Here is a 16,895-nt window from a genome sequence, read left to right on the forward strand (position 1 = left end):
GGGGCGGGAAGGGGCGGGAAAGGGCGGATTTTTCCGGCGCCTGCGCACAGCTGCCTGGGCCTGGCCCTGCCCCTTAGGACTAGGGGGCGAGGTGCTGGGCTGAATGGGGCCTTAAGTGGGTCGGGGAGAGGGATCCATGATCCCCGAGCACACCCACCCTGGACCCCGTAATGCTCCGGACTCGGATGCGGGCGTGGGGTCCCTGCTGGAGATCCTCGAGGAGGTGGCCTGCCCTGTAGGACCGGCGGCTTAGACATCCTAAGTTAAGATACACAGAGCACAATGCATTCAAACTTCGGGAGAGTCAGGAACCCAACCGCTCGACCTCCGGAAATAGGTGCGGAGGACAGGGGGCGAGCTGGAGGTGGCCAAGTGCCCGAGGCATAAAGAGACAGGCTAGGGCTCGGGTCAGGGACCACTGCTAGTCCTTGGTAACGGGGCTCTGGGTGGGGGCGGTCGTTTGGAATCCCAAGGGACACAGGAGCTAGCCCCAGCCGTGGGGGCCCGCCGGGAACGCTGCCTCCACAGATTTCCCGCGAAATCGCGTTCCGGTTGCGGACAAGACCATTCTAGAGGGGGGGCGCCAAACCAGTTGTGCGTAGGTGTCCTGTGAGCCGCGGAAGGGCCTCAGCCGTCGAGTTCCCCCTATCGCTGCCCAGTGGTGCCTTCCGGGGGCGGGGCCGCGCGAGGACGCTGCCGCGATTGGTGGGCCGCAGCTGTGGGCGGAGCCAACGGTGCCGCCGGCGGGAAATCTGCGTACCGCTGAAGAGGAGCTGAAACGCGCACCTTAGGTGGGCCCGGGAGGGGTTGGGGGGTAGGGGGTTGGTTGGGGTCGGCCGGGGGGGCGCGGGGGTGTAAGAGTTGAGGGGAGGGAAGACTGGAGCGAAGGAAGAGGGGCGGGAGTCTGTAGGGAACGTCCACGCAAACCCGCGTCCCTGTTGCGCAGACCGCCATGTCGTCTCCTGCATCTACCCCGAGCCGCCGCGGCTCCCGGCGGGCCGCCCCAGCTCAGCCACGTGAGTGTCTGGTCCCTGCTGTGCCCCGCGGGGTCCCCTGGGAGGGAGGGCGGTGCCGGGTCAGCCCCTGTACGGGCCGGGTGCCGCCGGCGCCGACGCCGCGGTGCCCTCCACCCCCGCAGGCCAGGACCTCTTGTCGTCCGGAGAGCCGCAGCCGCTGCCCTCGTCTCCTGGCGCCGAGCCCCGCACCCCGTCCCGCGCGCCGCCCGCAGGTGAGCTGCCCGGTTGGGAGTCGGGGGAGGGACCTGGCGGGGGGAGTGGACGACCCGCTGGGCTCCTTCCCGCCCCCCGCCCCCCCCGCCCCGGCTCACCCGTGTGGATGCGATCCCCAGCGGTCCCCCTAGACCTGGACTTGAGCTCGCCGCTGACCTACGGCACCCCCAGCTCGCGGGTGGAGGGCACCCCTAGGAGCGGCGTGCGCGGCACTCCCGTGCGGCAGAGACCCGACCTGGGCTCGGCCCGGAAGGGGCTGCAGGTGGACCTGCACTCGGACGGGGTGAGTTCAGGGCCGGTCGGGGCGCGATGGGGTGCGCGGTACGGGCGGTCCCCCGAACCGGCTCCCGTCGCCTTTTCCTGTGCAGCCGGCCGCAGAAGATACAGTGGCGAGCGAGCAGTCTTTGGGCCAAAAACTCGTGATTTGGGGAACAGATGTAAACGTGGCAACGTGCAAAGAAAACTTTCAGGTGAGGTATCATTCCTCCAAGCTTAGAAAATGTGGGAGCATTTTCTTGGACCTATGTCCAAGTGCCCCAGTGTTTAGGCACAGATGCTTACATGGCTCAGAATCATAAATGTAGTTTTTAGGAAGAAAAAACATGCTTGTTTTCAAATTCTGACACCACTCCTACTATTATTTTTGTGTAGTCGAGTTGGTTTACAATATTGTGTTAGTTTCATCTATACAGCAAAGTGATTCAGTTACAGTGATACGTTTTTTTCTGATTTTATTTCATTATAGGTCACTAATAAGATATTGAACATAGTTTCTTGTGCTATATAGTAGATCTTTGTTGCTTTTCTATTTTATATAAAGTAGCTTCTGTTTGTTAACCCCCTACTGCTAGTCTATCCCTCCTTTCCCCTCTCCCCCTCCTTCTTGGTAACCATACATTTCTTTTCTGTGTGAGTGTGTTTCTGTTTTGTATGTAGACTCATTTGTGTTATTTTTTAGATTACATACATAAGTGATAGTGATACATAGTACTTGTCTTTGTCTGACTTACTTCTCTAAGTATAATATTGTCTGCACCTATCCGTGTTGCTGCAAGTGGCCGATATTTATTTATTATGGCTGAGTAGTAGTCCATTTTATATAAACACATATATGTCACTTTGTGTGTGTGTGTCTGTGCATGGTTTTTGTTGCCACACTGGGGCTTTTCATTGCAGTGAGCAGGGGCTATGTCTAGTCGTGGTACGTGGCCTTCTTACTACTGTGGCTTCTCTTGTTGCAGAACGTGGGCCCTAGGTTGTGTGAGCTTCAGTAGTTGTGGGGCTTAGTTGCCCCGAGGCAATCTGGGCTCTTCCCAAGGGTGGATCTCATTCTCTGCATTGGCAGTTGAATTCTTAACCACTGGAGCACCAGGGAAGTCCCGTCATATCTTCTTAAGCCAATTGTTTATTGATGGGCACTTGAAAGATACATGCACCCCAGTGCCCATAATTTGAGTAGCTGCTTATTCCTAACTGCATTAAGCTTAATCTTTCTCTTTGTTCAGAGATTTCTTCAGCGTTTCATTGATCCTTTGGCTAAAGAAGAAGAAAATGTTGGCATAGACATTACTGAACCTCTGTACATGCAGCGACTTGGAGAGGTAATGAAATATGCTTACCTAAAAATTCAAATTAACTGTTTTAAAACAATTAGCAGAATATAACTTGTTTGTTCTATTCTATAGATTAATGTTACTGGAGAGCCATTTTTAAATGTAAACTGTGAACACATAAAATCATTTGATACAAATCTCTACAGACAGCTCATCTGCTACCCACAGGTAAGAATTTGGCTTTGACCTTGGCAGACTACACTAAACATCTAGAACATCTGCAGGGTTTCTGGATAGCATTCTTCTCAGTAACAGAATATGCCTGCAGAGTGCCCGTGTCTGTGTGTGTGTATGTGGACACTACAGGGGATGAGAGGATGGGGCAAATTGAGAGCATAGTAGTGAGGAAGGTGTGTGTATGTACACTTAGGGCTGATTCACTTTGTACAGTAGAAACTAACAATACTGTAAAGTAATTATACTCCAATTAGAAAAAAATAAGTGAACATATAGCCATCATATGACACAGCAATTGCATGTCTGGAAATTTATCCCAGAAGAACAAAAGCTTATGTTCACATAAAAACCTGTACACAGATGTTCATAGATGGAATCAGCCCCGATATCCTTCAGGTCAGTTGTGGGCAAACAGCTGTGGTATGGCCAGTCTGGAACATGCCTCAGAGGTAAAACATACTGTGATTTGGATGGATCCCACAGGAGCAATTCCAAAAGGTTACATACACATCCAAAAGGTAATGTTAATGTATGGTTCCACTTACATAACATTTGAGATGAAAGAATTTTAGAGATGAACATATGAGTAGTTGCTTGGGGTTACAGAGAAGGAATAGGGGAGGGGAGCTCAGTTTGGTGACAAAGGGACAACATAGGGATCTTGGTGGCTTTGAAGGACTATTCAGTACCTTAACTATGGTGACAGATTCATGAATCTATGCAGGTGATAGAATTGATAGAACTGAATACACTCACATACACATACAAGAGTGAATACATGTAAAACTGGGAAATCTGAATATAAGTGAATTGTACCAAGTTAATATCTGCTTGTGATATTAGACTTTTTGCAGAATGTTATCATTAATGGAAACTGGGCAGAGTCAGAGATCTTTATATTTCTTACACCTGCATGTGGATTTACAATTATCCCAATAAAAAAGGCAATGAGAATTTAAAAAAAAAATTTTTTTATAAATAGAATATGCCTCAAAGAGCCTTTTTGTTGTTTTTCTCTTTTTTCCTTTAGCCATGCTTCATGGCATGTGGGATCTTTCTTTTTTAAGTTGAACACTTTTTTTTTACATATTAACATTGAAAATCAAGATATGTGTTACTTTTGCTGGTATGTCATAGTTTGATTGGCAGTGTTTCTTCATATATACATAAGGTAATAGTGACTCACAATAGTGTGTTGGGTTTGATGATGTAAAATATCTTAAATGAAAATGGTCACACACCTGACATGTCTTAACAGGATGTGTTAACCATACTACAGTCTTCTCTGGGCTTAAGGTCAGGCTTGATCAACAAAGCATCAGTTACACTGATCCTATTAATAGCTGTAAGCTTTGGAGGCAAGCAGACTTGTTATTAAATATTGATTTTGCTGAATTGCTGTGTAACCCTTGGCTCAGTTCCTCGGCTTCCGAGCAGCCATTTCCTCATCTACAGAACGGAGAGCAGGTGTTAACAAATTTGGGTAAGAATTATAATTTAACCTACATTGCTATCATTTTGGTATGGAGGAAAAGACATGAAAGTATGGGCTTGTGTTACTAATTAAAAGCCTACAGCCATGCCAGCACATCCTGATGGAACTACTGCTGTAGACTCGCCTCTTTAAGTCAAGTGAGAAAGTGCTGATGCGTGAGATTCCAGTGTGCCCAAGGGTTTGTGAACTGCACGTGTGTGATTTCTAGGGTAATGCTTCTGGATTATACCATGTTCTTTTGTTTTTATGCCTTGCTAATGTCAGTTGCTTTATTACATTTAATCCTAAGCTAAAAATACAAGCATAGCTTGGCATCTTACGTTTGTTTTTTAGGAAGTCATCCCAACTTTTGACATGGCCGTCAATGAGATCTTCTTTGACCGCTACCCTGACTCAATCTTAGAGCATCAGATTCAAGTGAGACCGTTCAACGCCTTGAAGACTAAGAATATGAGGAACCTGAATCCAGAAGGTACTGTCTTTCCCCTAGTTTCATTGAGATACTGTTGACATATAGAAGGTAATGTTTTTAACAGCAGGAAAATACCTTACGTGAGAGTCACTTCACCAAGGAACCTTAGAGGAATTGGTGACAGTGACGGTGGTGGACTGAATTGACAGAAACCAGGAGTAGGCTCCGTTGTGCCACATGCTTGTAGCTCCACCATTCCTTTTTTTATTAATAACAAATGAAATTATATCAAAGATATAATAACTTTTGACAGTTTCCTATCTTAAGGTAAACTTACCCAATGATGATAGTTTTACAGTTACTTTACTAAGTAGGCACTTTCTCAGAATCAGTGTAGAAAACAGATCTATAAAATATTGTCCCTTCCCTGATGCATAGGAGGAAGTCTGGTTTGGTAAGTAAGAGAAGAGGCAGAAGAACAGTGTAGGGGCCTCAGCCCAGGTAGACGGTGCGCTCGGCCCTGTTCAGAAGGGTTTGCAGCCGAAGGTTTGGAAAGCAGACCTGAAGCTTCTGTTATTTATTTGGGGAAATCCTATATCAGGGCCCAAAGTTATTAGTGGGACAGGTAAGTCTGAACCCCACACGTATAGTGGATGGTGGGTGTGGCTGTAAAGAACATTATCACAAGCACATGGGCTGTTGCAGCCGCGTCATCAGTCTGGTCGTCCCCAGGCAGCCTGGCTGGCCAAGCTTAGTGCAGGTCAGTAGACTTGAGGGGTTGAGAGTAATCTGCACAGGAGGAGCATCCCAGGCCAGAGCTGAGGGTGCCCAGCGAGGTGTCGGTGCTCTGGCCAGAGAGTCTCCTGTGACTCCAGCACCCCCACGCAGCCTGCAGCGAGGTCCTCCAGGGCTGGACAGCAGACCCAGACCCTTGCAGAGGCCCACGCCTGGCTGGGACGAGCCACAGTCTCTCCACCTTTCAGACATCGATCAGCTCATCGCCATCAGTGGCATGGTGATTAGGACATCCCAGCTGATTCCAGAGATGCAGGAGGCCTTCTTCCAGTGCCAAGTGTGCGCCCACACGGCCCGTGTGGAGATAGACCGTGGCCGCATCGCTGAGCCTTGCGTGTGCGAGCGCTGCCACACCAGCCACAGCATGGCCCTCATCCACAACCGCTCCGTGTTCTCCGACAAGCAGATGGTGGGTGCCCCCTCCACGTTCCCTGTCCTTGTTCTGCCCCTGCCGGATCCTCTGAAGCCCAGTGCAGCCTGTCCACTCGTGCGGCCCTAAAACCGTGCTTCCTGACTGGGTTGACCTGGAAGGGAGCACAGCCCAGAATGGACTAGAAAAGCAGGCAGAGGGTGATGCAGGCATACTCACCGCGGCCCTGATGTGGCCACCCCACCCCCACGTGGGGGAGTGTTTAATCAGCAACATTCTCAGAATGGAGGTGAGACTGAGTTGCTGGAGACTAGTGTGTTGTGGTGAGCGCAGCCATCTTCCAGAGAGATGTCCCTAGGGCAATGGAGGTGCTGGGCATCTGGACATCCTGAGATGTCTGTTACCCGTCCTTCCAGATCAAGCTCCAGGAGTCTCCTGAAGACATGCCCGCGGGGCAGACGCCACACACAGTCGTCCTCTTCGCTCACAATGACCTCGTGGACAAGGTCCAGCCTGGAGACAGAGTGCACATCACAGGTGAGGGGCTCCACCATCTGACCTCTGATGTGGTGCCTGCCCAGACAGTAGGCTGTCTTCTGCTGTTGTCCAAAATAACCAATGAGCGACTTTAAATATGTGAGCTTTTTGGATTTCCTTCCTTTTTAGATTTTTGGAACAGGGTTTTAGTATTTTTAGTCAAATTATTAATAATTGTGCATTCACTTAAAGAGAAATGAGAATTCTGTCTCACACTGTGATGCAGTGAACACAGCAGCAAGCAGGCGCCGTGTGGAGGTGGGGGTCCCGAGTCAGCCTCACGGCTGTGCTCAGAGCCCCCCAGAGCCCTGCTCCCTGCGCTCTGGGCTGAGAGCAGGCAGGTGAGAGGGTGTCCTTTGTGCCCTCAGGCATCTATCGAGCCGTCCCTATTCGCATCAACCCCAGAGTGAGCAACGTGAAGTCCGTCTACAAAACCCACATTGATGTCATTCACTACCGGAAGACCGACTCAAAGCGTCTGCATGGCCTTGATGAAGAAGCAGAGCAGAAACTTTTCTCCGAGAAACGTGTGGAGTTGCTCAAGGAGCTTTCCAGGAAGCCAGACATCTATGAGAGGCTTGCGTCTGCCCTGGCGCCAAGCATCTATGAGCACGAAGATATAAAGAAGGTAACTGACCTCAAAAGGCTTCTTGTGTATGGCCAGGCCTGAAAGCTCAAGGTCAGGTGGTGTGAACACCTGGAAAGGCTGAGCCTCAGCCCGAGGGTGGAACAGGGGCTGCACCCTCATCTCCATCCCCGGCTCACCCATTTCCAGGCAGGCCCCCCGTGGCTTCTGACATGCTCTCATCCTCTGATCTCTTCAGCATCCATTTGCAGAGCCCCCTGCCTCTCCACCGCCCACCTCAGGTGAGTGCTGAGTCCTGTCTGTCTGTCTGCCCAGGGAATCTTGCTTCAGCTCTTCGGCGGGACGAGAAAGGATTTCAGCCATACGGGGAGGGGCAAGTTCCGTGCAGAGATCAACATCCTGCTGTGCGGGGACCCAGGAACCAGCAAGTCCCAACTGCTGCAGTACGTGCACAACCTGGTCCCGAGGGGCCAGTACACGTCCGGGAAGGGCTCCAGTGCCGTGGGGCTCACCGCCTACGTCATGAAGGACCCTGAGACTCGGCAGCTGGTGTTGCAGACCGGCGCCCTGGTGCTGAGTGACAACGGCGTCTGCTGCATCGACGAGTTCGACAAGATGAATGAGAGCACGCGCTCCGTGCTACACGAGGTCATGGAGCAGCAGACACTGTCCATCGCCAAGGTCAGCCACCTGCCCGTGCTGACGTCTGCGTGGGGGTGGGGGGTGGGGCCTGAACCCCACAGCCTCTGGACCTACAGCTCGGGAGACTGGCCAGTACTGCTGTCGGGTCCCAGCCCATCCATGTACTCTGCAGGACCTGTGTCCTCTGTGCGGTACTAACTAACGTAAAGCCTGGCGCTCGTAGAACTGGAGTCTGTCCTAAATCTCACGCCAGGGGCTTGGTTTTTGAGAAGGATGTAGTCACAGCAGATGTTTACCTCCACCTCCATCCTTGGCGTGAAACCCAGCTTAGCTTCCCCAGTGGATGCTACAGGCACCGTGCTTGTGGTGCCACGGTTCCTTGGCAGAGGTCACGTGAGGCAGGGGCTCTCAGCTCCTGCCAGCCTCAGCATGAGACTGCTGACCACGCTATCTGTCACTCTGGCAGGCTGGGATCATCTGTCAGCTCAACGCCCGTACCTCCATCCTGGCAGCAGCAAACCCCATCGAGTCTCAGTGGAATCCGAAAAAAACCACCATTGAAAACATCCAGTTGCCCCACACACTCTTATCAAGGTATGATAGCACATGTTCATCAAACAGATGGTTTTATTTTACTCATCTGTGAAAGGTTCAGGGTGAGGGTGAGAAGGAAATAACCAGGATTAACACAGCCAATTTTCAGCTCTTCATGCCGGCGTCGTCATGCCGGCATGGTCTTCATGTCTGCTCAGTCATGGGTCCTGAGATGAGGACCATGCATTTGCTCACCTTAATGCATACATGCTCGTTTCTTGGAGCACTTGGGGTCTTTCTTCTCCATACTGTCAGAAACCCACCTCTCGCCACTCTCGGTCCTATAGCCACTGTAGATAATCAGCAAAGTGCAGAGAGCAGCTTCCTACAGTAGACAAGGGTCAGAGCTACATTTTGGGGAGAGGAGACATGTGACCCAGGCCTCCCCTCAAGGATGGATGTATTTCATAATGGGTTTTAGAATTTGGTTATTTCACTTCTGTTTTTTTCTTTCTTTCTTTATTTTTTTTATACATTGTAGTGGTTTTTGCCATACATGGACATGAATCAGCCGTGGATTTACATGTGTTCCCCTTCCCGATCCCCCTTCCCGCCTCCCTCTCCATCCCATCCCTCTGGGTCTTCCTTCTTTCACTTCTTACACAAGTAGTTCTTTTCCCCAACACAGCTAAATGTGTTTCACTCACCTCCAGTCTTCAGAATCACAGCAGTGTTTCCCTCGGGAGCCTCCTGCTTCTGACTCACCTTCAGCGCCCAACAGTTGTTCCCAGGCAGACCTGAGGGCCGGGGCAGGAGACCCGAGGACCTGGGCTCCTCAGACCACCTGGGCCAGGCACGCCTGCCCCCTCCCATGGAGGCCGTGGGTGCACCCTCAGGTGTGTGGGTGTCCTGACTGGGAACCGTCACCATGTCTCCTCAGGTTTGACTTGATCTTCCTCATGCTGGACCCCCAGGACGAGGCGTACGACCGGCGCCTGGCTCACCACCTGGTGTCCCTGTACTACCAGAGCGAGGAGCAGGCACAGGAGGAGGGCATGGACATGGCGGTGCTCAGGGACTACATCGCCTACGCACACAGCACCGTGATGCCGAGGCTCAGCCAGGACGCCAGCCAGGCCCTCATCGAGGTACCCGGGGCCGGAAGGCTGCTGGGCCCTGCTCAGCTCTGAAACAGTTCTTGTTGTGTCAAGAACAACACTGTCTTCTACAACTGTTTTCCCTCCTGTGTTGCAAAGTTGACTTTTCCAAGTGTGGAAGAAGAAAAAGGATTCATTTCTACCAGTTGTGCATTCATTTTATATTTAAGTTCTTGTAAGCACAGTGTATTGAAGACCAGGGTGCCCGAGTTGAAACATCAGTGAGGCTGTTAATACCTAGTGACTCTGTGATTCTGGTCTCTGAGCTATATTTGCTCATTTCTAAAGAATTGAAGTATTTTATGTTCACTTCTCAGTACCTTTTACGTGGGCAGCAGTGCCTGGTGACACACGCATGAATGTTGTGACATCAGGAAGGTTTCTGGTGCTTTGGTGGGCTTTTCATCCTGACAGTCCTGAAGATGCTCAAGTGAAAGTTACACGTGATTTGTAGTTTTCCATCTGGGTCATCTGGAGGAAATTATGTCATCCACGTGTATACAGTTTACCTTTCGTGTGCTCTGAGTCAGTGACCCTTGGCCTACTGTTATGTGATCCTCGCAGGGTGTGAACAAGCCAAGTCCTCAGCTCCCTCCCCAGCACCACGTTCCCCCCACCGGGTGCCACCCCTCCCCTGGATGAGGGTGGAGGCCTAAGGCTAGACCCCACTCTCTATCCCCTCAGGACTTCCCTGCCTGGGGTCACCATGTGAGGAGTCAGCATGTCTCCTGTCTTGCAGGCCTACGTGGACATGAGGAAGGTTGGCAGCAGCCGAGGGATGGTGTCCGCATACCCCCGGCAGCTGGAGTCGCTGATCCGCTTAGCAGAAGCCCACGCAAAAGTGCGATTTTCAAACAAGGTGGAGGCCATTGATGTGGAGGAGGCCAAGCGCCTGCACCGGGAGGCCCTGAAGCAGTCAGCCACCGACCCGAGGACAGGCATCGTGGACATCTCCATCCTCACCACAGGTCAGCCTTCCCCCAACATGGGTGCTGCCCTGTCTCGGGTCAGAGCCCCCATGAACATGCGATGAGGCTGGGAGGAGGCAGACACTGGTGCACTCGGCCTAGCTCTGTCCCATCCAGCCGTCTGTCCAGGCACCAAGTCCCCTTTAAAGGAGTGACTCAGGCCCTCGCGAGGGGACTCTGCTTCTGTGTGGACTGCTGGGCTCTCTCAGTGAAGAGTTGCAGCTCTGAGCTTTTAGAAAACTGGGGGCAGGATTCAGACCTCACTCTGACTTTGTGTGTTCTGGCCACTATTCCCTTACCTTGTCTGGTGACAAGACTAAAGATTATTTTAGACTAAAGTTGATTTATGGCTGAAGAAGTACTACTAGAGATTTGAAAGGTATTCCCTTCCTTATGGGAGAAACATTTTGCTTTCTCTTAACTCAGGAATGAGTGCCACCTCTCGGAAGCGGAAGGAAGAGTTAGCAGAAGCATTGAGAAAGCTTATCTTGTCGAAAGGAAAGACACCAGCCCTGAAATACCAGCAGCTCTTTGAAGATATTCGGGGACAGTCTGACATAGTAAGTGTTTACGTGGACATTTTGTTTGTTTAATAGTTTTCTTTTCCCTTGATGCTGCTTTAAATTTTTTTTCCCTAGCTTTCCCCCTTCATTTACTGCTTGAGTAATAAATGTAGATACAGATAAAGAAGAGAAGTAAGGTTCCCATCCACCATCTGGGAGTGATCACAGTGAGAATTTTTTCAGTCTTCTGTGTGGATGTAGACGAGTGGTTTTTGAGCCAAGTCAGTGGCTTCTTGGATTTTTGGTCAGTGACAATCTTAGCTCGCTCTGTGCCACTGAACCCACTGTGACATGTTCATTCTGTCTCGTGCCTTCCCAGTCATGTACTTGGCTGATGGACATTTAGAGTGTTTGCAGTTTTTGGCCGTTATTAGGAAAGCCAGGTTCACGGCAGGGGCTCTGCTGGTCAGGACTAGCCCTTGCCTGCTTTCCTGACACCCCTTTCTTGGCCCCTTGTGACCGCTGAGTGGTGCACACAGACCGGGGCACCAGGCCTGTGGTGCTGAGCATCGGGCCCCTTGGGGGAAGAGTTGGAGCATGAAATGTGTGTCCAGCCGCCCCGAAGGCAGGAGACTCCAGTGGTTTCTGAATTTGGGCTCATTGTGTGTCTGGGTAGGGCAGCTCCAGAGGTAAGCTCTTTGCTCTTCCCCGAAGGCAATCACCAAGGACATGTTTGAAGAAGCGCTGCGCGCCCTGGCGGATGATGACTTCTTGACGGTAACTGGGAAGACCGTACGTCTGCTCTGAAGGCCTGGGAGCAGCACCGTCCTGGCCCTGCCACAAGTAGGAGGAAGGGCTTCAAGGTCATTGCTCGGCACCATGAGAATTTTCTCATGTGGCTTCAGTTTTCCTGGGAAGCCAGTGTGTTCATCTGTTAACCCGTCCTGGGCCATCTGTGAGTGTGGGCAGCAGAGACTGTTCCCTGGAGCACCAGGGCTGAGTGGTGTGTCAGTGCAGACGGTAGGATGCGGTCTTCTCTGCAGACTGCAGTCTTGGTCCTGGTCTGTGCTGGACTCTGTCCGGTACTGGAGACACTTGGGTGTTCCTGTCCCTCCCTGTGAAGAGGCGACAGACCCTGCTGAGTCCTCCAGGCTTGTTTTCTTGTCTACAAGAGGCTGGTAACAATGGGGTTCCATGTTAACTTGTATTGCTTTGCTCTAATATGTAAAACTTTTTCCTCGATAAGTGATAGAATAAGTAATACTTGGTTGTCTGGCATTTTTCATTATGAAAAAAGGTTTAATAAACACTGCTTTTATGGAAATTCATTAGTGATTCGTAAGTCACTAATAAATTTCATCTTATTTAAAAATATCTTGGTTTTAGCAGTCATTCTCATAAAACCACTATTGGCTGCAGTCTCGGGCAGAAATACAACTGTAACAAGTAATCCCTGAAATGTGTAACTGTGTGAGTTTGGCCTTTTTATAACTTAGAGTCACCATTCATTGGGAAAGTGTCCAGACGGAACCAAGTGTTTAAACAGCATTACATTGGGAGTCGGGTGGAATCTGAGGTCACCTGAGCAGTGTCACCTTTGACTTCCTCTGAAGTAACACATTAATGATGTTTTTTTGAACTCTAATTCAGTACCAACATGGAACTGAAGGCTGCAAATGAAGTTTGATTTTAAGGGAATTTGAGTCGAATGAACCCAATGAAGGTTCTGTTGTATAGGATACATGTTTATTAGGACGCATTTCTGGTCCCTTTTGGCCTGGGGGGGGGTGTCCCCAAGAGTGGGGGAGAGTGGGAGGGTTTGTTCCCTTTACAGAGCCAGGACAGAAGGATGCTGTTGGGGGTTTGCAGGCGATGAGGTAGAGGAGGAAGAGTACATCTCCCTGGAGAGCTCTGCCAGACCCAGTTCCAAGAGCTGGAGGGTGAGCGTGAGGAATCACCCTTGTGCCAACTTAACCCCCTGCGGACTCATTCTCAAGTGCTGGGGCAGGAAACCTCCTGCAGACTCACCCTTGTGCTGACTTAACCTCCTGTGAACTCAAATCAGAGTGCTGGAGCAGAAAACCTCCTGCAGACTCCCCCGAGTGCTGGGGCAGGAAACCTCCTGCGGACTCACCCTTATGCTGACTTAACCTCCTGTGGACTCAAGTCAGACTGTTGGAGCAGGAAACCTCCGGCAGACTCACCCCCGAGTGCTGGAGCAGGAAGGACGGCCCCTTCCCAGCTGTGGAATGTGGTTTGTTGAGCATGGGTGTGGGCTGCCCAGGCCAGGTTCCTGGTTCCTCTTCTTCCCGACCCATGCAGAGGGCTGGCACATGGTCCCTGCCCGAGTGTCCCGTGAACAAAAGAAGAATGTAGGTTATTCTTGCTCAGTTCAGTTCAGTCGCTCAGTCATGTCTGACTCTTTACGACCCCATGAATCACAGCACGCCAGGCCTCCCTGTCCATCACAAACTCCCAGAGTTTACTCAAACTCATGTCCATCAAGTCTGTGATGCCATCCAGCCATCCCATCCTCTGTCGTCCCCTTCTCCTCCTGCCCCCAATCCCCCCCACCATCAGGTTCTTTTCCAATGAGTCAACTCTTCGCATGAGGTGGCCAAGTATTGGAGTTTCAGCTTCAACATCAGTCCTTCCAATGAACACCCACGACTGATCTCCTTGCAGTCAAGGGACTCTCAAGAGTCTTCTCCAACACCACAGTTCAAAAGCATCAGTTTTTCAGCACTCAGCTTTCTTCACAGTTCAACTCACATCCATACATGACCACTGGAAAAACCATAGCCTTGACTAGATGGACCTTTGTTGGCAAAGTAATGTCTCTGCTTTTTAACATGCTATCTAGGTTGGTCATAACTTTCCTTCCAAGGAGTAAGGGTCTTTTAATTTCATGGCCTCAGTCACCATCTACAGTGATTTTGGAGCCAAAAAAAAACAAAGTCTGACACTGTTTCCACGGTTTCCCCATCTATTTGCCATGAAGTGATGGAACCAGATGCCTTGATCTTAGTTTTCTGAATGTTGAGCTTTAAGCCAACTTTTTCACTCTCCTCTTTCACTTGCATCAAGAGGCTTTTTAGTTCCTCTTCACTTTCTGCCATAAGGGTGGTATCATCTGCATATCAGGTTATTGATATTTCTCCCGGCAATCTTGATTCCAACTTGTGCTTCTTCCAGCCCAGTGTTTCTCATGATGTACTCTGCAAATAAGTAAGCAGGGTGACAATATACAGCCTTGATGTACTCCTATTTGGAACCAGTCTGTTCCATGTCCAGTTCTAACTGTTGCTTCCTGACCTGCATACAGGTTTCTCAAGACGCAGATCAGGTGGTCTGGTATTCCCATCTCTCAGAATTTTCCAGTTTATTGTGATCCACACAGTCAAAGGCTTTGGCATAGTCAATAAAGCAGAAATAGATGTTTTTCTGGAACTCTCTTGCTTTTTCGATGATCCAGTGGATGCTGGCAATTTGATCTCTGGTTCCTCTGCCTTTTCTAAAACCAGCTTGAACATCTGGAAGTTCACGGTTCACGTATTGCTGAATCCTGGCTTGGAGAATTTTGAGCATTACTTTACTAGCGTGTGAGATGAGTGCAGTTGTGCAGTAGTTTGAGCATTCTTTGGGATTAGAATGAAAACTGACCTTTTCCAGTCCTGTGGCCACTGCTGAGTTTTCCAAATTTGCTGACATATTGAGTGCAGCACCTTCACAGCATCATCTTTCAGGATTTGAAATAGCTCAACTGGAATTCCATCACCTCCACTAGCTTTGTTCATAGTGATGCTCTCTAAGGCGCACTTGACTTCACATTCCAGGATGTCTGGCTCTAGGTGAGTGATCACACCATCGTGATTCTCTGGGTTGTGAAATCTTTTTTGTACAGTTCTGTGTATTCTTGCCACCTCTTAATATCTTCTGCTTCTCTTAGGTCCATACCATTTCTGTCCTTTATCAAACCCATCTTTGCATGGAATGTTCCTTTGGTATCTCTAATTTTCTTAAAGAGATCTCTACTCTTTCCCATTCTGTTGTTTTTCTCTATTTCTTTGCATTGATTGCTGAGGAAGGCTTTCTTGTCTCTCCTTGCTATTCTTTGGAATTCTGCATTCAGATGGGAATATCTTTCCTTTTCTCCTTTGCCTTTCACCTCTCTTCTTTTCACAGCTATTTTGTAAGGCCTCCTCAGACAACCATCCTGCCTTTTTGCGTTTCTTTTCCATGGGGATGGTCTTGATCCCTGTCTCCTGTACAATGTCACGAATCTCTGTCCATAGTTCATCAGGCACTCTGTCTATCAGATCTAGTCCCTTAAATCTATTTCTCACTTCCACTGTATAGTCATAAGGGATTTGATTTAGATCATACCTGAATGGCCTGGTGGTTATCCCTACTTTCTTCAGTTTAAGTCTGAAAATGGCAATAAGGAGTTCATGATCTGAGCCACAGTCAGCTCCTGGTCTTGTTTTTGCTGACTATAGAGCTTCTCCATCTTTGGCTGCAAAGAATATAATCAGTCTGGTTTCGTTGTTGACCATCTGGTGATGTCCATATGTAGAGTCTTCTCTTTTGTTGTTGGAAGAGGGTATTTGCTATGACCAGTACAATTCAGCTTAATTCCTACAAGTACATGTTTCAAATGCTATAAAATAATGTAATTGAATTTGAATTTTTTCCTCTAATTTTGACCCAGACTTACTAGTTGGAGCATCCTTACTGGATTTAGACACAGACACGGGCCACTGTGCTCCCAACATCTGTTACACATACAACCACCTCCACCCAAGAAACCAAAGATCAGTAAGAATGAAGGAGCTCAGAATGCAACAACTCTCTTAGCATGAAGTTAGGAAATGTTTAGTTTAAGAAAGTGCTGTTACTTATTAAGTCTGAGGTAATTTCTTAAAATACCTCTGCAACTCAATTTTTAAAACTTTGAATTTTCAGGCTTAAAAAAAGTTGTTAGATTAAATTATTTGAGACACTAAGTTAGACAGGATGCTGCTTTACTTATAAGTACATCCTAAATACCATGTATGTCCTAAAGCCAATAGCCTTACTTCATGTAAAACCACAGAATTATTCATAACCATCAAAAATTCAGGGACTTTCCTGGTGGTCCAGTGGTTAATGAGTGCTTCCACCGCAGGGGGCATGGGTTCAATCCCTAGTTGGGGAGTTAAGATCTCACTGCCATGCAGTGGTACCACCAAAATTAATTTTTTAGAAAAGTTATGCGTTACCTAATCTACAGACATTCAGAATTCATCAAATGTCTCAATAATGCTCATAGTAAAACTAAGAAATTCATGTTTCTGCTTTAGGATCACAAGTTGCATTTAGTTTTCATGTCTCTCCTCTTCAGTCCTGAACATTCCTCAGTCTTTTCTCATCTTTTTGTGACTGACATTTTTAAGGAGTGCAGGCCACTGCTTTTGGAGATGTCTCTAATTTGGGTCTGTCTGACATCTTTCTGGTTGGATTCTGGGTACCCTTTGGCAGCAGCAACACAGGTGAGGCTGTGTCCTCAACACATCACACCAGGGGGTCATGCACCTGACCTTTACTGCTGAGGTTGACCTTTATCACCTGAGTAAAGTGGTGTCCTGGTTTCTTCATTGTAAATTATGGATTTTTTTTCCTTTTTAAATTAGAAGTATCTTGTGAGGAGACAATCTGGGGCAATGTAAATATTCTGTTTCTTGTCAGATTTTGAGAGTAAGTAGTACATTTGATCCCCAAGGGAACATTCCATGCAAGAATGGGCATGATGAAGGACAGAAATGGTAAGGACCTAACAAGCAGAAGAGATTAAGAAGAGGTGGCAGGATTACACAAGAACTATACTATTAAGTTCTA

General features: G+C 48.9%; 1 protein-coding gene across 1 annotated transcript; it reads left to right on the forward strand.

Annotated features, from left to right (window-relative positions):
* Positions 1-62: 62 nt before the first annotated feature.
* Positions 63-12,342, forward strand: MCM4 (minichromosome maintenance complex component 4). The gene is made up of 17 exons (XM_043879167.1): positions 63-791; positions 947-1,016; positions 1,139-1,228; positions 1,349-1,512; positions 1,598-1,699; positions 2,735-2,830; positions 2,915-3,010; positions 4,848-4,986; positions 5,910-6,130; positions 6,508-6,628; positions 6,997-7,256; positions 7,530-7,895; positions 8,323-8,450; positions 9,331-9,538; positions 10,287-10,515; positions 10,942-11,075; positions 11,733-12,342. The coding sequence occupies exons 2-17, from the start codon at positions 953-955 to the stop codon at positions 11,823-11,825; spliced, it is 2,511 nt and encodes an 836-aa protein (XP_043735102.1). The 5' UTR covers positions 63-791; positions 947-952; the 3' UTR covers positions 11,826-12,342.
* Positions 12,343-16,895: the final 4,553 nt, after the last annotated feature.

The sequence above is a fragment of the Cervus elaphus genome, chromosome 21, assembly GCF_910594005.1.
Source record: "Cervus elaphus chromosome 21, mCerEla1.1, whole genome shotgun sequence".
Classification (NCBI taxonomy): Eukaryota; Metazoa; Chordata; class Mammalia; order Artiodactyla; family Cervidae; genus Cervus; species Cervus elaphus.